The sequence below is a fragment of the Xyrauchen texanus genome, chromosome 17, assembly GCF_025860055.1.
Source record: "Xyrauchen texanus isolate HMW12.3.18 chromosome 17, RBS_HiC_50CHRs, whole genome shotgun sequence".
NCBI classification, from domain to species: Eukaryota; Metazoa; Chordata; class Actinopteri; order Cypriniformes; family Catostomidae; genus Xyrauchen; species Xyrauchen texanus.
Window position 1 is genome coordinate 33572381 of NC_068292.1, and position 24774 is coordinate 33597154.

The 24774-nt window shown below is 37.5% G+C and overlaps 1 protein-coding gene and 1 pseudogene across 1 annotated transcript; one reads left to right on the forward strand and one right to left on the reverse strand.

The window, feature by feature from the left end:
• Window positions 1-75: 75 nt before the first annotated feature.
• On the forward strand, window positions 76-9149 carry LOC127657678 (2,4-dienoyl-CoA reductase [(3E)-enoyl-CoA-producing], mitochondrial-like; annotated as a pseudogene).
• A 2226-nt stretch (window positions 9150-11375) lies between these two features.
• Window positions 11376-24393, reverse strand: LOC127658120 (calbindin-like). Its single transcript, XM_052147229.1, has 11 exons — window positions 24251-24393; window positions 23907-23983; window positions 20402-20476; window positions 18548-18628; window positions 18153-18209; window positions 16698-16775; window positions 16545-16600; window positions 16410-16449; window positions 16016-16069; window positions 14454-14525; window positions 11376-12254 (listed from the first exon to the last, which is right to left on the reverse strand). Exons 1-11 carry the CDS (start codon window positions 24327-24329, stop codon window positions 12141-12143), a joined length of 783 nt encoding a protein of 260 aa, XP_052003189.1. The 5' UTR covers window positions 24330-24393; the 3' UTR covers window positions 11376-12140.
• Between the last annotated feature and the right edge of the window lie 381 nt (window positions 24394-24774).

Consider the following 24774-nt stretch of genomic DNA (forward strand, 5'->3'; position numbering starts at 1 on the left):
TCATCGTTGGAGCGCCCCCTGGCAGTTATTTTTATGGAAACAAGTGCTACAAAAGTCCAGCTCCTATCTACTCGAATGGGGAAAGAGCTACAGGTGAAACTCGAAAAATTAATTTTCTAATTTTCTGAGATTCTGAATTTGGGGTTTTCATAAGCTGTAAGCCATAATCATCAAAATTATATCAAATAAAGGCTTGAAATATCTTACTTTGCTTGTAATGAGTCTATATAATATATTAGTTTCACCTTTTAAGTTGAATTACTGAAATTAATGAACTTTTGCACGATATTCTAATTTTTCGAGTTTCACCTGTAAATCTCCAAAACGGTTGGTCAAGATTACGATCAAATAATATATTTCAATCAACATTTAAAGCAGAGCATTTTTTAGGCTATATTTCAGGTTATATTCCTTGGTCAAAATAATCTGAAACGCCCTCTTTGCATACAGTTCTTTGGCAATGGGACAAACACTTTATGCCAGAGTTCTCAAGCCTGGTTAGGTGTTATGCTTCTCCCTGGAACTTTCAAAAACAAAGTGGCCTTCATTACTGGATGAGGCACAGGGCTCGGAAAAGGCATGACCACTACACTCTCTTCACTGGGAGCAGTGTGTGATAGCCAGAAGGTTCGTTATCCCTCTCATTTTGTTTGGACACACACATTTTCAGACTGTTAGTAAAAGTATTTTAAAGGAATAGTTCACCCAAAAATGCCTCACCCTCATGCCATCCCAGATGTGTATGACCTTTTTTTGTCTGCTGAACACAAATTAAGATTTTTAGAAGAATATCCCAGAAATGTTGGTACGTTCAGTGCAAGTCAACAAGGTCCAAAACTTTTAAGCTAAAAAAACATACAAAGGCTGCATAAACGTAATCCATATGACTCCAGTGTTTAAATCCATGTTGTCATAAGCGATAATAGGCTATAGATGAGGGATATTGATAAAGATTGATATTTAAGTACTCATTTTTACTATAAATCTCCACTTTCAAACAGCCCTCCTAAGTGCTCTTTATTTGATTTTGGCCATTCACATTATTTGTGCAGATTGCCACCTACTGGGTAGGGACTAGAATTTATAGTATAATGTTTATTAAATATTGACCAATTTCTCACTCACACACCTATCATATAACTTCTGAAGTCATGGATTTAACCACTGACGTTATATGTATAACTTTTATGCTGCCTTTATGTGCTTTTATGAGCTTCAAAGTCTTGCATTCAACCTACAAGGACCTACAGAGCTGAAATATTCTTCTAAAAATCTTCATTTGTGTTCAGCAGAAGAAAGACAGTTACACACATCTGTGATGGCATTATGGTGCATTCACATACAACACGAAGCGAGCATTTCGCGCGGCACGATTACATACAAAGTCAATGCAAAGATGCGAATACATTTACCATCCATCCATCCATCCATCGTCAACCGCTTATCCTGTGTACAGGGTCGCGGGGGGCTGGAGCCTATCCCAGCTAACATCGGGCGAAAGGCGGGGGACACCCTGGACAGGTCGCCAGTCGAATACATTTACATTTACATTTATTCATTTGGCAGATGCTTTTATCCAAAGCGACTTACAAAAGAGGAGGAACATCAGCGAATCATCTTAGGGAGACAGTGGTACAAAAAGTGCCATATTACAAAGTTTCACTATCATCATAATAGTATACAAAACAGATTTAAGTGCAACAAGAAATGTAAATTTATTTATTTTTTTTTTTTTTTTTTTTTAGTGACCGGTTAAGTGCTTTTGGAAAAGATTTAAAAGATAGAGAAGTGAGTTAGCTTCCCGGATTGAGTTGAGAAGGTCATTCCACCACCATGGTATGATGAAATTGAAAGTCCGGGAAAGTGTTTTGGTTCCTCTTTGTTTTGGTACGACAAGGCGACGTTCCTTAGCCGACTGCAGGCTTCTGGTGGGAACGTAGCTCTGCATAAATGTTTTTAGGTATGCTGGAGCAGACCCAGTGACTGTTTTATATGCCAGCATTAGGGCCTTGAATTTAATACGTGCATGAACCGGCAGCCAGTGGAGAGAGACAAAGAGTGGTGTAACATGTGCTCTCTTAGGTTCATTAAAGACCAGACGTGCTGCTGCATTCTGGATCATTTGGAGAGGTCTAATAGCACATGCAGGAAGGCCTGCAATGAGAGCGTTACAGTAGTCCAGTCTAGTTATGACAAGGGACTGAACGAGCAGTTGTGTGGCATGTACAGAGAGAAAGGGTCTTATCTTCCTGATATTGTAGAGTGTAAATCTACAAGATCTTGCAGTTTTTGAAATGTGGTCTGTGAAATTTAGCGCATCATCAATGGTTACCCCTAGATTTCTGACCGTTTTGGAAGGTGAAACTGTAGTTGGACCCAGCTGCACGGTGATGTTGTGTTCAACAGCCGGGTTGGCTGGAAAGACAAGGAGTTCGGTCTTGGCAGGGTTGAGTTGAAGGTGGTGTTCTTTCATCCAGGCTGAGATGTCTGCCAGACAGGCAGCGATTCGAGCGGTCACTGTGGTGTCGTTGGGCTGGAAAGACAAGTAGAGTTGCGTATCATCAGCGTAGCAGTGGTAAGAGAAACCATGTGACTAGATGATGGTCCCAGTGATGTTGTGTATATGGAGAAGAGAAGTGGCCCAAGCACTGATCCCTGAGGTACCCCAGTAGGTAACTGGTGTGGCTTGGATACTTCCCCTCTCCACGCTACCTCAAAGGACCTTTCTGAGAGATAAGAGTTGAACCAGTCAAGCACAGTTCCAGTGATACCCAGTTTAGAGAGGGTGGAGAGAAGGATCTGATGGTTGACTGTGTCAAAGGCAGCAGAAAGGTCCAGCAGAATCAGAACGGATGATTTCGATTCAGCTCTCGCCTGTCTCAGCGACTCGATGACAGACAGCAGGGCAGTCTCAGTGGAGTGTCCACTTTTGAAGCCCGACTGACTGTCATCCAGCAGCTTGTTCTGTGAGAGATAGGCGGAGATCTGATTGAAAACTGCCCTTTCAAGTGTTTTTGCCATGAATGGGATGAGAGAGACTGGTCTGTAGTGTTCTATTTGTGTGGGGTTAAGTGCAGGTTTTTTCAGCAGTGGGGTTACTCGAGCCTGCTTATATTTAGTGGGAAAAGTGCCTGCAAGAAGGGATGTGTTAATTATGTGTGTAAGTGCCGGTAGGATGGACGGAGAGATGGCCGGAATAGACGTGAATTCGATCGGGTGGCGCGAATGAAGCGAATGGCTCGACTTAAACACGCAAAATCACTTCATTCAAGAAAAATCTGCAACGCGCGTTGTTGCGAAAGCCTATCAGCATTGAGATTGTCTGGATGTCACTGACGTAGTAGCAGAAGAAATCTGAAAACATTTATGAAAAAATTGTTGTAGCAGAGAGTGGGCACCCGGAATTGTATGACACAACGTCATACATGTACAAAGACCGGACGAAAAAAGAAATCGCTTGGAGGAAAGTGAGCGAGGAAGTTGGACTATCTGGTAAGTTCTGAAAATATGCACATATACTTGATTCCAGCTATTGGTTGTACTTTAATATGAACCAATTCGTAGAAGCCCCTTCTCCTGTCCTTTTCCAGAAGAGAAAGGGGAATACTCGCAGGTTCGCGTAAAGCTGCGTTCACACTCCCAGCGAAACGCAGCGACAAAACGACCTCATCTCATTTATTTTCAATGAGAGCTGGCAACTTTTGGTAACACGAGCGACGGCGATCGTTTGTGATCGGATGTGGGTGTGTCCAGCGACACACAAAGTTGAGAAATGTTCAACTTTATGCAAATGTAGAAGCGACTTTCGGGAGCGATAGCCAATTCGAGAGAAGATGGTAGAGCTCACGTGATCCTAGTATTTGAATAATAATATTAATTGTAAAGAAACAGTGCTGTTTAGACTCTCCATACACACCACTAGCGACCTAACCACCAGCCACTGGCGACATGCAGCGACAAAGTAGCTGGCAGTGTGAACGCAGTTTAAACACACATTTATAATCCAGCGTTCAAACGGAAAATGTTCTTCGTGTTGTATGTGAACACATTATTAGTGTGAGTAAATGATGAGAGAATTACATTTTTGGGTGAACTATTCCAATTTTTATAACAAAACAATATTGCTTAATTCATATTCTCAGAACTGTACCAAAACAACTGGAAATTATAATGATACATTTTTCTGTAGTTTTACTCAATGTCATCCTCTATTTTATAAATGTGTCCAGTGTGATGTGACGGACCGTACCTCAGGGGAGGCTGCTGTTAACCAGCTTGTCAGTGATGTTGGTCTGCCTGATGTAGGTACAGATCTTTACCTCTATGGCAATGACACAATATATTTTAGATTATCCAAATACACAAAGCTGGTGATAACAATGCTGCTGGAAACTTTATCTCTCCCTCTGAAAAGCTTTCCCCCAATGCCTGGAGAAACATCACAGACATAGTGTTGAACAGCTCGGCCTATCTCTCACTGGACATCTGGAAGCGCCTCATCAAAGCTGAGAAAGGTGGTCCCTAAGAGAACAAAATAGTAATCTTCTTACTATGATAGAGATATAACTTTTGATGAGGTAGTTCTCTGCCTATTCAAGTGTTGCTAATACATTAAATATCCTTTTTTTATTACCGTTTGACTGCAAGCAGTGGTTGATTTGTAGTACATTACCACTAGATGGCAGTAAGTACACAAGATAAGCTACATTGCTTTTAGCTCTCATCCAGATGTACTCTGCAGAAAACGTTAAGTACCCAATTCACTGTGATAGTTTCCTGTACTAGACTCAATAATCCTTTAATCAATTCCATGTGTTTATGTAGAGACCGACAATCCACGCATTTAATCATGTGGCTTGTTGAGCTTGGTAACGTATAGCGCATGTGGTATAGCGCAATGATATTCTCCGCAGCATCCATGCACAACTCACCATGTGCCCCACCAAGAGCAAGAACCACACATTATAGTGACCATGAGGAGATTACCCCATGTGAATCTACCCTCCCCAGCAACCAGGCCAATTTGGTTGCTTAGGAGTCCTGATTGGAGTCACTCAGCACGCCCTGGACACAATATTTTTGTTTTGTTTTTTCATTTTGAATTTAAAAGAGTATCAAGTAACATTTTATTTCACTTAAAATTAAAATGATACACAAAGTGTATATGTACTGTTTTGTAATCATTTAGATCACATGATCTAAAGTCAATTATCATTAAGATATCTTTTAAAGCAGTGGCAACTGATTCTGCATGTCTTGTGATACTCTCAGGTGCTGCATTTCTGGCCATCACCACAATCTATGTTGAAGTGTTTCTGGATTTTTTTGAGCTGAGTGCTTCGGTTAAATCTGGAGTAGAAATGCTGTGAGTGTATGTATTCTGTTCACCTGCAGACACATTTTCTGGTCCAATTCACCTGGCAGGCAGTGGCCTCCTTTGAGGAGATTCAGGTACTCATGTCAAATGCCTTTCTAATTTGTTCTTGAAGGCCTGCAATCATTAACATAATAAGGTGCGAGTATGTTTCATTTACATTTTAATTATAAGATGGGGGGATCTTGATCCCTTCCCCTTGAGGAAGTTGGATCATGATTAAGTGGCATTATACATGCTACAGATACAACAGGGAAAGGTAGACGGCATAGAGTATAGTTGATTGTTAAGATCAGGAGCTCATTAAAAAGATCTTCTCGACATGTTAAGTTCAATGACAGATTAAATTCTTTTGAAAAGTGAAATGAGGCATTCAATTGATCTTGCACCATTAAATGTTTCTTAAGATTTATATAAGCACCCAGTTAATCTAATGGCACATGACATTTATATCCAATATGCTTTTATACCGATATTACATTTGTTTTGTAATGTGTACAATTTGTGTATGTTTCTATATTTAATAACAGTCCAAACGAAGTACCGTTAGGTGACTGGATACCTAATTAAGCATAATACATAAATACATTATGGAGGTTTGCTGGACAGGATGTTCATCCAACACCAAAATTTGTACACATACAGTACACATTGATTGCGTACCTGTCTGTCAAAGGCTGAAGGACTTATTTCTAGTATTCCTGATTCCATAAGTAGTTATTCATCTGAAGAAAATCTTGGGCAAGTCTCATTGTGTAATGACTAATGTGCCCACTGTTTTTAAGCCCCGTTTTTGTAATTAGACTGTTCTTAACAAAGTCTGAGTTCAAGTGTGTTCTATACATTCTATATATGAGGTTATTAGAGCTTAAAGAGCCTTTTGATTGTATTCTTCTTGAACTTACTCTTAAAAGCACCTCAAGCAAGCATGTTTGTTATTGCTTGCCCTGTGTGATAAGCATTATAGAAAAGAGTCACAGTGAGATAATTGAAAAAAGAATGACCAGATTCTGTTTTGACCAGAAAATATAGGACAAAGTTCATAGAAATGGTAACATGTGTAAAAGGTCTGACATATTGGACAATTCTTAGACTGCTGGTCTCTGGAAGCAGAGTGGGGCAGATACAGCATACGATTCAATATTATTCAGCCAGGACCAATCAAAAGCAAGGTATTGTGTGTGTTTATGTGTGGCCACATTAAACCTCGTTTTCATCCCATGCATGGGAGAATGATGTAACACTATGACAGTTACCAACTCACCATGTCATTTGATTGATTGACATGCCATTCATTCATCGTACCGTATCGAATCAATACGAGATGCGATTTGTCCCGTAAACTGGTCAGATGATGTCACAGTGAAATCATTCCATATTGGAAATGAAATGGGAAATTTTTCATAAGGTGGGTAAGGGGTCATCTGAAAAGTCCACACATTGTGCTGAAACATGATACTACTGTAGAGGGTGCTGTAAGGGACCGTCTGAAAAGCGCACACATTGTGCTAAAACTGTGGATTGTTTTAAATGAAATATAGAAGGTTCAATATAAACGTTCAAAAAGGATGTACAAATTTACACAGATCCAACTATGAATGAATACTATCACTGAGTTATAAAGACAAGTACAGGTGAAGAATAAAAAATAAACTTCAAAATACATATAAACCAACACAGATGTATGCATAAATAAGATAAATAATTGAAGAAATAAAAATAGCTATATATAGTCATGGCTATAGAATGCATATACAGTATGCCTGTACTTAAGTTTCAGGTCCAACTTGAACAAAGCTGACACAGATCAGCCTGTGGTGACATCACACAAAATAACTTTATTGCAACAAAACTACATAAATAATAGTACATAACAGCCAAAACCTCTATGAATTCTTAATAACAAATATTTAAAGGCCCTCATAAGTTACCTTTGACCAAAGAAACTCAAATTTATTGAGGCTATGGGGAATACCCATGATTCCTTGAGCTTGAATTATTGAACCTGAAAATAAACCTGAAGTCTATGGATTTTCAAGATAAATAAGTTCAAGGAACATAGATATTCGAGTTATGATATTCAAAACTTGATATTCCAAGTAAAGTTGAATTAAGACACTTGATTTAACCAGTAATGACAACATTAAGGTTTACAGTGCATAACAAATGGTCGTAAACCTTTTAAAAGTTGTTTTTTAACTTTAAAGTTGAAGTACGTAATAGTATTTTAGTGTTTTAATACTTTCTTCATTACGAGCTAGATACAGAGACAACACTTAAGTAATTCATTTGTTCACAGAGCAATATTTTGATAGCTCTACAGTGCTTGAGTTTACTCTTTTCAGGGAAATCCGAAGGTTGATTTCCCTGTGGCACTATCAAAATATCGCTCTATTTGTTTGGTCATTCCAACCTGCCGACACAGTAACATTGACTCAAACAGTGCCCTGAGTTAGGGGAGGGACAATCTGTTTACCAGACAAATGAAAGATGGGAGTATTTGGGAAACTTGTTTGAAAAATATTTTTGCAATACCCTTTGTTGCCCCTTAGAGGAACAGGAATGACACACTTCAGTTTTTAAAATTTTATTTTATAAGTTCAATTTTGTGATGAGGAGGAGGGCACACAGCCAAAACCGGATCGGGCTAATCAGCCGGGAGGGGGATAAAGACGACCCGGAGGAGCCAGCTCAAGAGATACGGACATGGCCACATGTGCGTCTGCATTTGTTTATGTTTGTTTTAAGTTGAGTTTTATCATTAAACTTTACGTTGACCATTTAGCTGCTTCCCGTCTCCTCCTTACCCATCCCTTACCCCATTACATTGGTGCCGATACCTGGGAGGTTGGAGGGATGAGCTGTCATGGAGTACTCACCACTGCCAGCCACCAGAGGAGCAGCTGCAGCCGTCTGCCTGGGAATGGAGGGGGTCGCTACCAGCCGCCAAGTGCTGGTGGAACCGCTGCCATCCACCGAAGAAGAGGAGTGGTTCTGTCCGCCAGGGACTGGAGGACTCGCTGCTGTCCACCAGGGGAGGAGTGAGCTGGCTGCAGGGTGCATTTAGCAGGCTGGATTGCATGTTTGAGAAGTCTATGATCAATAGGATACCCACAGGTCGTCTGGGCACTCTAGGAGAGATCGCCAACCTCGCTTCCTACCTCTGCAGTGATTACGCCAGCTGGGTTTCAGGAGCAGTGAGTTCGGTGACCTTGCATAAAAGTGCTTTTGACTCTCTGGGTAAGAGCTCACCTACCATATTTCCCACAGGGCCTCTCATTTTACAGCCAAATGGAGACAGAGCCAAGGACACATCTACCAACTTTTTGCCCTCTCTCTCATTTCCTCTTTGATGGGTTGCAGATGGAAATTCGCGAAGGATTCGAAAACATTGTTCTCTAGAGATCAATATGGAATTATATGCTCTGGTGCATTACTGTGATGGCCCTATAGTTATATAGTTAAGGATCCCTGAAAGAGCAGCTAATGTGTTTTCACAGTGAAAGAAATCTCTTCCAGCTTTAATAGCTCCCCTTTTCTTACAAGTCACCAGAATGGATGGGGGTGAATATGTCTCTATGGCTGGAGAATTTAATGATCTGAAAAAGGTGAACTTTAAAACACAATCAATCAAATATTTACAATCTGGAGTATTAATGATGTAATATACTATGTGTTTACCTTGATTTTATTCAAGCACAAAGGGATCGTAAATCCTCTGAAACACCATTACCAGGTGACTAATCACAGTCCTAATCTTAATCTCCTTTTGTAGCACAGAGAATTAACATGGCAACCATTTGGTAATGTGATAACACATCTCATTCATATAGTAGATCATATTGTTCATTTCAACCTGACCTCAATCTTTAGGTTTTGTCCAGCCATACATGAAATGTCATTCATAGCCTACAGTATTTGCTGTCTGTATTATTATTATTTTTATACATCAACTAAAGGTTTTTTGATTTTCAAAGGATTCAGCCTTCAAAGTATTCAGGTTGACCTTTCGTATCTTTGTGATCTTTTTGGGCTTTTTGAAGCAATGACTTCTATCTAGATCAGATATTGTGCTAATCTTTATTCTTAATGTAATACTATTTATAGAAAAAAAGTCATCATCAATAATGTAAAACACATTTTTGGGATGTAATTAACAGCTTTTCTTTTTTAAGTACATTTTTTTAAGGTTTCATTCAAATGGCCACTCGGGAGTGTCCATATTTCTTTTCCTTTCCATTTTCCATTCTTTATATTAACCTAGTGGTTTACTATTTAGAGTGCCAATGCTAAGAGGCTCTCTGCACATATTACTTGTAGAGGCAGACCGATATATCGGTTTTACTTGTTAATCTGTGCCGATAATGACTTTTTGGAACTATGGATTATTGGAAACAATCTATGTTGATAGTTGCCAAAAGTTTATTTCTATTATTATTATTCCTTTGTGTTCTTTGTGGCTGGTGCTGGAGGATTCTACATTTAGAACACCTTGGTTTTACATTATAAAAGTGTCCTCTAGAGGTGAAATGATAACAATCACTGACACCTCATGGGGATTTTCTGTATCTAAGTCTTTCATCTTTGCCAATATTCACCCATATTTTTATCCTCCCTTCAATGCTTATGTTGTTATTTTGGTTAGATAAAGACATGCAAAGAAAAATGCGAGGATACCAAAATGTGCACATCAGCATATGCATCGTGCTTCCAACTTCATATCTTGTGAATAAAAATTAAACTTATTCATCATTAAACCTCATCTGATAAAATATGTATTTACAAAACCTTTCATCTGGTAAATATATAGTCTATAAAAAGCTTAATTGGGTAAATAATTACATACCTTATAGAGCATTGTCTGTTAATAAAGCCAAGTCTCCGTCATTTAAAATTAAAAGTCCCTGTACGTTTCGTGTGTATTTTTAGTTAAGACTCCTGTGTTATGCACCAAATCCAAAATGTGTCAACCTGTAATTACTTGCATATTACTGGCTATGATGGAGCATTTCATCAGCATTTGTGACCTTGTACATGACTTTGTCAAACCCTTACTTTTATTAACTGGGGCTCTTGACAGCATCTAAGGCGACAGCACATACAAAAGAGGCTGTGAGAAGCATATTCACAACACAAAAGGACTGTATGGGTACTTTGATGTCTCAATATAGTAATGTCTGTCCAGGCACTGTGTTGCCTTCAGGGAAAATTGCATCTCTTCTCTTTGACTCTTAACATTGTAATTGGGATTCTGGGGCAGTAAAGATTCTCGAACTGTACGCTTTAATTAATTATAATGCTTGAAAATCATCATCCCTCGGATTGTAATTGTATATGTCATTCGGCATGAGTTTTGGTTTTAGTCCCACAATACTAGCTTGTATTTTATATGGACAATCTAAGGTGTCTTCACAATAGTTCTAAATAGTTATCTTTACAAAACATTTTTAGGACTTAGATCTTAATAACTGACTTTTACTGACAGGGTGCTAAAATAACTCAAATATTTCCAGTGAAATTCTGGAAAAACAAAGCAATTTTTCAGGAACAATGTTTTTAGGGGAAAGACATTTTTCACTATTGCTGAGAATAAAATTATTCTTACTCAGATATACTGTGAAAAATCTGAAAATCAGATGGATTTGGAAAATGTCAGTATTCATGTAATTTTACATCACAGCATTTTTAAAACATTGTGACAAACGGTACATATAAATAACTGAGAGAAGTTTTCTAAGTTCCAGCCAGAAAATATGTTTGGCTTTTAAGTTTGTGTCTGTTTGTCCGCAATGACACCAGTTTTATGACTCACAGGCTCCTATACAAAATGTAATGGAAGGTCAGTTGTTCAATTATAAGATAAGATCACTGATCCAGATGGTGCAGAGAACTTTACCAAGAGACAAAAGCTCCCCACATCGGTGCCACGTTCATGCACTGTTTATAACCCAGGAATTCAATTTGAGCATGGTATTATTTACTGAACAAACAAGATGCATGTCATGATAATGGTGCATCCAATACAAGACAAGTTAGATAAACTGCTTACAGAGGATATTCATTTTGAACTGATCTGTAGAGAAATAGGTGGCAAAAAAAGTGGACTTGGTAGTCATTCAATAAGTTTAATTTCTTCTTACACAGTGTCTGTGGTGTTCAGCATAGAGGAGCATGTCATTCTTTACAGTGCAAATAATAAAGTTGATCTGACATCAGAGACAGGGCTGGGGAAATGCATATCAGCATGTGCTTAGAGTCAAAAATGCCTCACTAGCAGGTGCTTGTCTTCATAAATGTAGCCTTTTGGAGTTTTATATATATTCCACCAACAGGCCGTGTTTTATAAGCATTCCTTGAGGTCATTATTGCTTTTTGTTGATGATACCATAAGATAAATCAATACTTCTTGAGATCATTCACTATTGGTGCCGAGAAAATGTTGGATATTGAAATCTGGATAGGGATTCAGTAATGTGTTGGGTGTCCTCTGTTGACAGTGATGTTGTGTCAGTAGTGCACAAGGTGGAGGTCAAAAGTATTGTAACCACATCATCATTAAAAAAAAGGCTGTACACTTAGAAACAGTATAGAAACAATGAATCATAAAGGATGTGTCACTGGTTGCCTGTTTATAAGGAATCAATGTTCCAAATGAAAGAACAGAAATATGCATAAGGTTCTAGCTAATTTACACTTCACAGGTGAGCAGAGGGATGGTTCAGGGATGGTGTGAGAACGAAGGGGTGGGTGTTGTGGACTGTGGGGTTCATATCTCCTCTGCACACAACACCAGTGCTAACTCTGTTCTGTAGAGCTTCCCTCCATCAGACAGGGCCATGATGGCACTCTTATATGTCGGGATTTTGTTGACTTCTAGCACCTGTCAGAGATTAGAAGAGCATCTTCAGTTTTTTTGTAGGGTACAATGGGGCTAAAGACTCCGTGGAGTAAAAGGCTCTATTGATTTTATTTTCTCCCAAAACACTTAATAGCAACAACAACTTCCATAGTACTTTCCCAAACACCTGTTTGTCACTATGTCCTGCTAAATGTTCCTGTTCCATGAGATCTTTGCGTCTGGTGTCTAAAGGTGGATATTGAGGCAATTTGATCTGATTGTTTATATTTTTTTAAATGTTGCAAATTTAAACGTAATACTAATTTATCATTTTCAATTTTGTTTAAGGACATTAAATCAAAATTTTTTCCAAAACTGTCAAATAGTTGAAATGATAGTATTTGGGGTAAAAAGCCCCCCTGTTGCAGGCACTATAGGCCCCTATTAAACACACGTGGGGCGAAAAGATTTGTTATAAAAAAAAATTGAAAGTGAGCTCACAATAGCTCATCCAATCATAATAGAGATTAGTTTGTTTATAGAATACTTGTAATAAAGAATGTAATAAAATGCCAAATGTTTTTGAAATTAAATGGAAATGGTTGATTTTTTTCTGAAGTAGTATTTTGAGTAAGCATCACCTTAATTTGTAACTCAAAAAAGCATCTTGGTGTCTCAAAATGATTTGCATTAGTTGTCAAACTATACCTATTGCCCCAATATCTACACAATATCACTATAACCCCCCTAGGATCCTTTTACCCCATGTAAGGGCGCCTTTTACCACAAGTTTGGGGTAAAACCTTTTTTTTAAAACTGACAATCTTTACAAATAAATAAATATATTGAACCTTAATGCATTTTGTGACCAAACCCCGTTGTACCCTACTATTTTATACTGTCATTATAAATGTTTAGGTTTCGTGGGTTTCAAGACTGCATGGAGTAACCTGGATTGAATTGCTGTCCTCATATTTAAAATAAAAAATATAACAAAAAATTTAATAGATTAAATAATTGTTCTTTAATTGCCAATTTGTATCACACAACTACCTCAAAAAAGGAATTCTCCAGGTTCAATACAAGTCAAGCTCAATCAACAGTACTGTGGCACTTTTTGCAATTGTAAACATTTACAATTGCAGTAATGCAATTACAATGGAGGTTCCAAACGACATAAATGTTACCTTCGCAGGGCACTTTTAAGGGAGAAAAATCATGGCAGCCATGCCGTAGGGTTGTTCAAAACATAAAAATGACTTGGGTCATGTCCACGCGAATCTATTTAAGTTTGAAACCTCAGTTTTCTTTCTTTTTCTAAATGTCATCGCTTTCCTAAGTAGGCGGTTATGTAGAGTGCTTTCGAAAGTTTCCCTTTCGTTGGAGGAAACCGCCATTCCACTGTATATGACAGGTGTATGAAGATGGATTAGTGTGGACGTGGCCTTAAAAAGTTTGTCTCGAATGACTGTAGATTTTTAGTCCTACACCTTGCAGCCCTACGAAGGTCTTACAGTGGGAGGTTGTCTTCGAAAGGGAATAGGGCAAAGGGATGATCACTTCTAAATGGAACACACCCCAAAAAAGGATGTGACGTAACTATGCACAAAGGAGCAATCTACATGGCGCAAACTCCACCCTCAAGTGTAAAGTTGATAAAGCATCACTAGAAGTTCATCCACCTAGAATAGTAGTCCCACAGCAAAAAAAGGATGATCAAGTCACCTTTAAATTAAACTTTAACAAAAATAAAAGCTTCACATTTATGCTTTTAAACCCTCTGGAATGCCCTTCCCCATTGACTTAACTGCCCACCCAATTTTTGTTTGTTTTGAAAAACTGATGAATGAGTCAAAATAATTTTTGGTAGTAATTAACAGCTATGTCGATGCTGTCAACATAGCTCAACTTGTATTGAACTTAAAATATTCATCTAACATAAAGATTGCCATTTTTCACAATGGGTGTTTCCCTTATATCATGGTATGGGTTTAAGTAAAATTTCTCCTACTACCCCTAAAGTTGAGAATTTGTATGCATGCCACAGGCACCAGAAAGAGATTAGGTTTCTGACAGGTACCATGTTTTTATGAGTCTACTTCAAGAAATGTGTAAGTGCACAAGCCCATTAGTGGCATCTGCTTGGCTGAATGCATAAACTGCTTCAACGTGATCTATGTATGTATCAGGCTGGAAATTAAAGAGTGAAACCTTAGATTAAGTGGGTTTATAGAGGCATACCTTGATGTTTTTCTTGCAAAGGTCTTTGAGGAGGGCATCAAGCTCATTTTCATCCATGTAACCGTTCCTGTCCTGGAAGAGGAGAAGAGCATAGTGAACAGTAATAAGCACAAATGTGTGACAGCCACTGTGGAAACTCAGCGTCGTGCCATTTTACCATCATTTCCTGTATTCTCTACTCAGACATTAGGGATGCCTCGTGCAATGTTCTTCAGGGAGAGATTGAAAATCAGGGCATTGAGGATCAGTTTTGCACGCAGAGTCAATGCAATGACATGCTGAGTCTTAGAGCGCACATTTGGCACTCTGAAGTAATAACAGCCAGGGAAAGTGGGCCTATAATCTCCCTCTGATGGCTTGAGACATATAGATATCCTCCTGAAAGAGCAATATACTATAATGAGATGTCTTTGGTCAAATTTAAAGGAATAGTTCACCCAAAAATTTAAACTCGGTCATCATTTAATGGCCCTCATATAGTTCCAAACCTGTATGGCTTTCATTCTTCCATAGAACATAAAGGAGCCGAAATTTTGCAAGGCAAGATTTTAAGTGAATAATGACTTGAATTTCAGTCTGTTCCTCACATAAAGCTTTCATATATCTTCAGAAGATTTGAAATATAGTGTGTGAGCCAAATTTTATGATATTTCATAAGCTTTTATAGTGCATTATTTTTTATTTGTTATTTTATTTTAGCTTGGCGGCCCCAGTCCCCATCCACTTTGTTTGAATGTAAGAGAACAGTGTAAACATTCTTCAAAATGTCTCCATTTTTTGTTCCACACACAGAAGGCAGTCATATAGGTTTGGAAAGACAGGAAGGTGACAATTTTCATTTTTGGTTGAACTATTTGCTATCTACACCCTCGGTTTGACTATTTTTGCATATAAAAAATGTACTTCTATACTGTACACATATACAACATTTCAGGAGTTATCAAGGCATTTTAAATAGAGAATAAGCCATTCCTATATAAGTCAATGTAAATGTGGTGTCCATAATGCGGCCTTATGTCACCTCTAAATGAGCTGCTGAAAGATCAGGCTCTATTGTCTCATCACAAACAGTATGTGGAAAAACCACACACCTGCTAAATGCAGACCAGCAGCGAGTGTTCTTTTTTAAATGCCACATAGCTTTAATATTGAGCATATGCTACCGTCTCTGTACTTTAAATTTCCCCAAAATGGGTACTGTATGTGTGTGTTTGAGCCTGTCTGAACCTGCCAATCAATAAAGATTAGGGGTGCTGTCATCAGCACTGAAGAATTTGCCCTATTCAGGGACACAGTAATACATTACAATACAGCCTGGGCCAAAAGCTTCAATGGTTTTTGAGGTGATAGCTAGAGGGAGCACTGACTTTGCATACTAATGGCTGCTTTTCTCAAGCCTTACACAAATTGTGACACTCTGGCTGATCTATGCCCACTTGGTTGTTCATAAAATCAAGCAGCAATAGGTTTGGGTTTCAATTGCTATTGTGAAGCACAGATGTTTTGAATATTAGATCATACAATGAATGACTGATCCATGCAATAATTTTCTAGGGACTTACCTGATCATAGAACTCAAAGATCTTGTCGAACTCTTTTCTGGCCATTTTAACACCCTGATGAAAAGATGTAAACAATTTGTTCAGTTCTGGGTAAGTGTAAATCCATGGTGTTTTGGGGTTAAAATATTAGTTCACCCAAAAAGTAAAATTCTGTCATAATGTTCTAACCTTCACGTAGTTCCAAACCTCAACAACTTTTATTTTTCTTCATTCACTTTCATGGAATAAATAAAAGTCACAATGAAAGTGAATGGTGACTGAGGCTAACATTCTGTCTAATATCTTATTTAGTGTTCAATGGAAGAACAAAAGTCATATAGGTTTAAACAACATGAGGGTGAGTAAATGAAGACAGAATTTTGCTTTTGGGCACCCTTTCATTCTTAAGACAGACCTGAAATTTTAGAAGAAAGTTCTCCTGGTCAGGTAACAGCCTGTTTATAAAATAAGAGATGCCAAATTCCCAATTGAAATATCAAAGTAAAAAGCCAAAGATAAATATTCATGATGAAATTGCAAACTCACTAACCTTGCCATTTCTGACAGACATAATTTCCCATCTTTATTTGAATCGAAAATTTTCAGCTGGAAAAATGAAAACAATATTTATTCCCTCAAAATGGCAAAGCTCACCAAGGTGACACAAAACAGACTTCTCCAATGAGATTTGCAGCTCTCTCACCGTGGTCAATGTGTATTCTTCTAATTTCTTCTCATCATATGGTTTGTTGGCTCTCTGAAGCAGGTCTTTCAAAAAGTTCTGCAAATGACAAAACAATGACAAGACATGTAGACTGGAAATACAGTATATATCCTTTATATGTAATCAAAGATACACAGTAAGTTCTGTGGGCCTTGTTACATATGGTTTTTATATAGGCTATGTCCCCAAAAGGCAACATCCGTCCTTCACAGAGCTCTCAACAATTTCCTCATCCTGTTGTCCATTAGTGGGTCCAAAAGCTGTCTGGTGTTGACAGATTGCACTCATCAAATCACTGACTGTATATCTGGCAGCTGTTCTAAGAAACCTCTCCCCATTTTCATTTCAATTGTGTATTGTGCTTATTTTGTTCTGTGGTGTACAGACCCGTTTGAGGTGTGCATACTGTATGGTTATTAGTGTAGGTCTTGAAATCAAGCTTTTTCGCTATAATTAACCCAGACATAAATTTGTCTCAAGCATTCTGGACTTCTGTAACTGTGAGATGCATCCTGAGGCCATATAAAGTTTTATTATTTCCTTGTTTATAGGTTTATACTTAAATAAATAGTTCACCCAAAAATAAAATTCTCTCATTGTGTACCCACCCTCATGCCATCCCAGATGTGTATGACTTTCTTTTTTCAGCAGAACACAAGCAAAGATGTCTAGAATATCTCAGCTCTGTAGGTCCATACAATGCAAGTGAATGGAGGTGAGAACTTTGAAGCAGCATAAACGTTATCCATATAACGATCATGATTTCAATCTCAATTGCTCTGCGCATGCGTTAAGCTCTAGGAAGTGTAATCGAGCTTGAAATCATGATCATGCGAAGAGACTGCAATAGCAAGATGTATAGTGAAAAAGGAGATTTATTTTGGTCTGTTCTCACCCAAAAATGATTAGATAGATCAAATCACTTGAGACACTGTGTGCTTTTTGGCTTCAAAGTTTTGGACACCATTCACTTGCATTGTAAGGACCTACAGAGCTGAGATAGTTTTCTTAAAATCTTTATTTGTGTTCTGCAGAAGAAAGCAAGTCATACACATCTGGAAATATATGAAAGAATTTTTGATGAGAGAATTTTAATTTTTGGGTGAACTTTTCCTTTAAAAAGGGCCAGGCTTTTCCTGAGTAACATAGTAACACAAGATTGTGGGGAGAGAATTGAGTGGAAGTGTGTTTTGTGTTCATTTATCAGCATTGTGGCAAGTATTAAATTATTAATATTTTTAATTAATTTATTAAATATTTTTTTTTATGTATTTATTTACGCATTTATTTTACAAAATTACAAAGTTACATTACTTCTGTTTGGTATCTCCGAAAATTTCAAAAGATATAAAGATTTTTTTTTTAAGTGTATTTACATGAGGGTTAAGTTCCTAAACCAAGATGGCTGGTCATTGATGTCACATCTTTTCTCACCTTAAGTTCATCAGCTTCAATGTATCCACTGTGATCAGCATCATAATTTCTCCAAGCCTGTAGTGAAAACAAAAAACTCACATCATAAATCTGAACTTCAGTGTTTATACTGTATTTAAATTTGCACTGTATGAGAGGATGATATTTAAAAATATATAACCTATACAGTATGTTTATCTAAAATATTTCTCAGTGCGTTTTTCATGAAAGCTGTGATGGTATAAAAAAAAACTACCATCGTAAGCTGGTTTGTTGCTCTTAGCAGGTCAGCCAGCTGGTTTCCCAACCTGCAGCTGAAGCCCAAAATGCCCCCCCAAAAAAGCCCAGCTTTATCAGGTTGGGAGACCAGCTAAACCAGTCAACCACATTAGGCTGGTTGAAGCCTCATTGGATACCTGCATAAATTCTGCACAGGACTTTAGCTGTTCTCTGAAAAATAGCAAGAAGTTTTCCTCTGTTGGTAGTATTTGTACCAGCTGCAAAAGAAGTAAAGAGGAAGATCCAATCAACATACAAAACATTTTTATGCACTTTTTACATGGTTCCTATGGGTAAAACAGGGTGACAGTGTCAGTAATTAAGAGATGTCAGTTTATGAAGTGTCAAAGGCTGCTGGATCTCAGGATATCAAAGATAACATCTCTAAAATGAATCTTCCCAGTGAACTGCAGACAGCTGCACTGACTGCCATAAATCAACATGCTTTCACCTTAAACACGTTACGGCTTTAAATCTATGTGAACAAGCAATTATACATTGTATTAAGTCTAAGTTTGTATGGAATATATTTGACTGCATTCAAACTGCACTTGAAAGTGGCTCAAATGTGATTTTTGTTCCCCCACTCTCATGTGACATTTTGTTTTCTACATTGAATCTGACATTTTGAATTCCTCTCAGGGCAACTTTCATATGTGGAAATAAATCAGCTATGTACCTGATTTGTTACAATTTAACTTCAGTGTAAACTGTAAGGTTGGATTTTGTGACATGTCAATCTGCTTCAACATTAGTCAAAACTGAGTTTGTTTTTACACATTCTTACACCGATAATGCATAATAAACCAACAATGTGTGTGATCATTAAATTACTTTATTTTATCAGGGTATAAAATGATCAACACGTATAGATTTTTGCCCAATACCCTGATTTTGCATTACATGTGAATACCTTTACAGCCATCCTTACCAGCTTATCCAATTAGTACAAGTGTTGTGCGCATACCTGTTTATGTTTTGACATCAAAAGTAGAAAATAATCCTATTATTTCAAATCTCATGTAATTTAATTTAAAATGTTTATTCTAATACATAGCTTTCAGATTGGAGGCCTAAAGTACTTCTATTTTCAATATGATCCATATGAAAAATACGAAATCAAATCAAATGTGTTTATGATGTTGTGATGAACATGCTTGCATCAGGTGTTTGATGCAAGCTGTTCAGTTTTGGAATGTCACCACGGTGTGAATTACGGGAGGTCTTGCAAGGAACCAGAGACAGCAATTTTGCTAATAACCTGATTGGAATCTTATCCGATGCCATGACCCCTGTTTTGGGAAGTTGAACACTACAGATTGTGATATAGGCCAGACAATACAACAGGTCAGACAATATTGCAGGGGATGATTGGTCATGACACAAACTCTCTTTAATTCTCAGTAAATAATTTAAATAAAATAATCAAATTGACTTTTTTATTATTTTAAAATGTTCCTTGAGGTTAACTTGTAAAATTTGTAAAGTTGTAAACCCTAACCCTAACCCTAACCCTCATTCTGACCCTTTGTCAGAAACGCTCAGATTTGATGCTGCTTCTCTTTTAAGACTTGACAGTAAACGCCCACTGTTATGATTGGCTCTCTGCTCTTGACTGACCTGGTATCTCCTTGCCATCTCACTGCTCATCACTACTGTGCAGGTTATGGAAGTGATAAGGTAAAGTACTGATGTGTTGTTGTGGAGGTGGTCAGATGCAAATGTCTACCACAGTGTGACATCACAATGTGGAGGAAGAAGAGAACGAGGCATTTTGACTGCTTGGCTTCAACAAATGCTCTTTTTGCAGTAAGGAGGAAGTTTTGAGTTCTGAAACTTACAGTATATTTTTATTGTAAAATTACCTCTTATATGATAAAAGATCAAGGAAAATGTTATTCCTCATGTCATGACCCCTTTAAGACAGGTAAAATGATTCTTTTATCACTGCTGAATAGGCATGACATAGCATAGTGTGTTAGTTTTCTTACCTCAATGATACCTATTTTCCCATCAGCATTTTGCTCATATTTCTCCACAAAAGCCTTCATTTTGTCTGTTAGTTCCTGGAAATCAATAAATAGACACTCTAAATAACTTATTTTGCAACTTTCAGCCATTCTACAATAAAAGACTGTTTCCTGGCTATAATCAAGTTCCCAGTAGTTACAATCCATTTACTACAGTATTTGAAGTTTAGTGTTGATTTGCAAAGCCAATGATGTGTGAGGAAACAAATACTCAAATACAATCAGATGAGATGTGCTGTTATCTTCTTCCTTCATTGCACAATGCTGATTGTGTTTTCATACTGCTCTGCATACAAACGGGAAGAGCTCTCCTTCCTCTAAAAACTTAATGGGGCACTGTGGTACAGTATAGGATGCGGAGAAGTGACTGTGCAAAAATCATTGAATCATTTTGAAATCATGTGATCTCAGTCACATGATGAGGTAATGCTTTTGATGAATGTTGGGCATCAGTCTAGAGTTTAAAAAGGATTGTCCCATCCTTTTGACATGCCAAAGAAATACAGAAAGGACATATTTTCCAAACTGTTGCCTGTTTACTATTAGTTAAAAATATAGATTTTGAAGGAATGGTAGGGGTACGCTGGTCAGTGCTGGTTTGGTGGTGGACCAAAACAGCTATGATGTTTTGATGACCAGCTTATTTGCTGGCACAGCTGATCAACCAGCATAATCTTTGTGAAGCTGGTCAACCAAAATCTATCAGGTTAAACTACTGAAGAAGCTAGGAACACCAGCAAACCAGTATCCAAAATACAACATCTGCTGTATGTAAAGATAAAAATCAATGTTTGTAGATCTATGCTTATTTATTGTATTGTAATTCACTTGATCAAATCTTATCTAGTAAAGCATGAATTACTTATATCAATGTTTTTGTCAGGATCCTCCATGCTCTTTATCCATCAGCCCAATTTTTCTAAACTGGTGATGATAATCTATATCATCCATGACGTAGAGCTGTGAAACAGTATTCCATTAAATACACAGACTACATGATCAGGTGAAAAGGTCCATTGATTAATTGCACAACCATCCAGAAATCCAATTCCATTTGCTCTGTGGTTTTCATCTCATGCAAGTCTAAATCTCTTTTTAAACATATTTTTCAAAAGTACTGTTCCTTCATGTACGTGCAAAAGTTTATTTTTAGGTAGGGAGTAATTACCGAGTGTCCCTTTAAACAACAACAAAAATGACAATCAATGTTTAAAAGGTTCATAGGCCTTACTACATAGTTCACTCACAGGGCCTAGAATAGACAGATTGTCATAGATATGCTTTCACAATATGACATTTTAGCAGAACACAGTTAACAGTTTAACAGTCTTATGCATGAATTGTCTACTGCAAGATAACAAGTGGAAAAATGTTATCACAGAGTAAGGAAATTATTTTTCAAATGGACTGGTCATTGTCATGTTAACATCAAATTAGCATGTTTACCAATCTTCAAAAATATTTGTTGACCAAACCTGAGCTAAGGTTGACCCAGATTCAGGATTACTAAATGAAACCTGAACACATGCATAGTCTAGAAGTAAAGCCTGAATAAATCAAATTGTTATATGCAACAGCCCATGACTGACATTTAGGGACAGTTAAAAAGAAACGTGGCATCATTAGAGGTGTGAAATAACCCAATGGTTGTGTTTCCTCAGTCCAGTCACAGTCCATCACCTCTTCATAATTCCTGAAAGGGCTGAAAACATTGACATAAGAATCTCAATAATGCAATGCCACTCTGGACACTACCGCTGAGGTAACATGGAAGACGAGTCACTGTACAATTTAATTCCAACAGAGTGCAACATTTACCATCCACTGTTGACCACTGTTGACTTCTAGTTCCAGAAGTATTTTTCACATTCATCTTCTCCAAAGGGATTAAAAAAAAATCTTATTTAAAGAGGTCTAAACCATGAACCTAATCAACTAGCTCCAAGAAGAATTACAACATAACAAGCTTTGATTTGAAGCAAAGAGACAAAGGTAAAAGACTATTTACAGTTTACAAAAGTGTTAATTTCAGTAGGAACTGCCAATTCTCTGATTGGTGGATCCAAAGAAGCTTTCTCTTCGGGATTCTTGGTGCTGTAGCTCTTCAGCAGGAGTTTGCCTATTACAAATATATTTGTATCTATTTATTTAAATGAAATTGAAATCCCAATGATTTATGGCTTTAACAGAAGCCTTTACTGTACATTATCATCGTTTTACAACTTTGTAGCTCATGGTAGATCTGTGTTGAAAGGTTTATAAGTTATCATTAAAAAACAATTTCTTTATGCAAAACAATTCATGGGATTTTACTTATGGTACCTGATTGTATGTTGTACACCTGTTTATCTAACTAGTGCACCCAACAGTCATTAAGTCATTAAAACATTGATCTTGCATACTGGAATATCACAATGTCTTGAGGATGTTTGTCTTGCACCAACTGCACAATGCATGTGGTGTGATGTAGTGGATAAAGTGCAGGGCTAATAATGGGAAGGTTGCTGGTTTGAGCTCCATAAGGAGTGAACCATGAACCATCACCATCTATAATTGTTGATAGAACTGCCTGCTAAATGACTACTTACAGTATAAATGGAATCTACCCCCCTACCCCCCTATGTTGGCTGCTTGGCAATTTCAACAGAAAGTGTACTTTTCAGACAAGAACAAACTATCCTTTGAACCATTCTAATGAGTTTCATCCAAGGTCATTTCACTACATCAAGTCTTCATGCAATTCCTTTCAATAAAGCATTTAAAGGGTTCTTTCATCCTTGTTTTCAGAACACTGCAATTTGCTGTTCTCTTATAGATAACAGCATAACAACCATATCATTGCAACTACTGAGAGCTGCAGTTATTGTAAAACTAACACAAATGAGGGTTTATCCTCTATGAGGCAGATGAGAGGAGGCTTCCTGCAGCAGATGTGCATACAGATGGGGGGACCGACTGACTCTAGCATGCTGACTGAGACAGACAGGGACAAAGTCCGTCCTATTTCATTTGTTCTCTCTCAGTGCATATTTAACTGGTCTCAGAACAAGCGATTCCATCATATTTTACTGGAAAGTTGGAATCCATCATTGGATCAGTTTGCATTATGTGTGCAGTAAGCTACTACAACAGTTACAGTATTTACAATAAAATTTAAAATAGATAGACAGACAGGCAGACATACAGCCGTAGACAGACAGACAGATAGATAGATAGATAAATAGATAGATAGATATGCAAATTATTATTTATATATATATATATATATATATATATATATATATATATATATATATATATATATATATATTCTGTCTTTAAGTTAATTTTATTTATTTAATTATTTATTTATTTGTAGTACAATGTATTTGGGATATCTATCCATGCATGGGATGCCATATAAAATCCCAACCTTATTGCTGATATCGCAGTGTAACTCATACGATGAAAGAAAACGTTGACTTACCAGTCCTGCTTGTTTTCGAGCTTGTTGAAGTTCTTTGATAAAATTCTGCAACTCCTTCCCTTCGATATATCCATTACCTGAGAGCATTTACACCCCAAATCAATGACACACAGTTTCAATTCAGAGGCGATGTGCTTTCAGTCTGCCAAAAATATATATTGAAAAATATCTGAAATGACTAACAATCTATCTTGCGCATTTAATAATTAAGGCATGAACTAAACAAATTGTTAAATAACTTTTGGAAAGCAGTTGCAAGACAGGTGGCAAGAATAATCCCGATAATTTTTCCTCCCCAAAAATGTTTCACTTCATGAAATCCACAATATAAGGAAAGAAATTACCATCGTTGTCATAATGATGGAAAATATCCAAGAACTGAGACGCTGAGATCTCCACTCCTTGCAGGTACGCGTTTGCCATGTTTTCTCCGTGTGTCGATCACTGATGTTTCGCGGGCGATCCTGTGAGACTGCCTCTCTTTGATGTCTCGGTATTTAACCGAAATTCCTCCCTCCCTTCTGATGGCGCACGCCCAGCGCACCTCTGTCATGCGCACCGCAGGTACTGTACCGCACACACTCACATGAGTTACTGCTGAGCTGTACTGATGTGAGACGCATTTCAATCAGGACTTGCTCTTCACGCGCAGATATCACCGAAATCAAGAAAGTAATAGGCTACTACAACTCTAAATAGAAACATCTGGCCACATTTTTTTTTTATAAATAAATAAATGACTTTCTGGCATGCATGAAGAGCCAAGGGTATGGCACAACTCAAGACAGATAAACTCAGCAAAAAAGAAACATCCTATTTTCAGGACACTGTATTTTAAAGATACATTTGTAAAAATCCAAGTATCTTT

What these genes read in the sequence shown, in the direction of transcription:
- LOC127658120 (XM_052147229.1), bottom strand. Translation starts at nt 24,329, where the DNA reads ATGGCAAACGCGTACCTGCAAGGAGTGGAGATCTCAGCGTCTCAGTTC. An exon ending in CCATCATTATGACAACGATG is followed by an intron (nt 23,984 to 24,250) that starts GTAATTTCTTTC and finishes AAATGCTCTCAG; the next exon opens with GTAATGGATATATCGAAGGG. An exon ending in CTCGAAAACAAGCAGGACTG is followed by an intron (nt 20,477 to 23,906) that starts GTAAGTCAACGT and finishes ATTGATTTCCAG; the next exon opens with GAACTAACAGACAAAATGAA.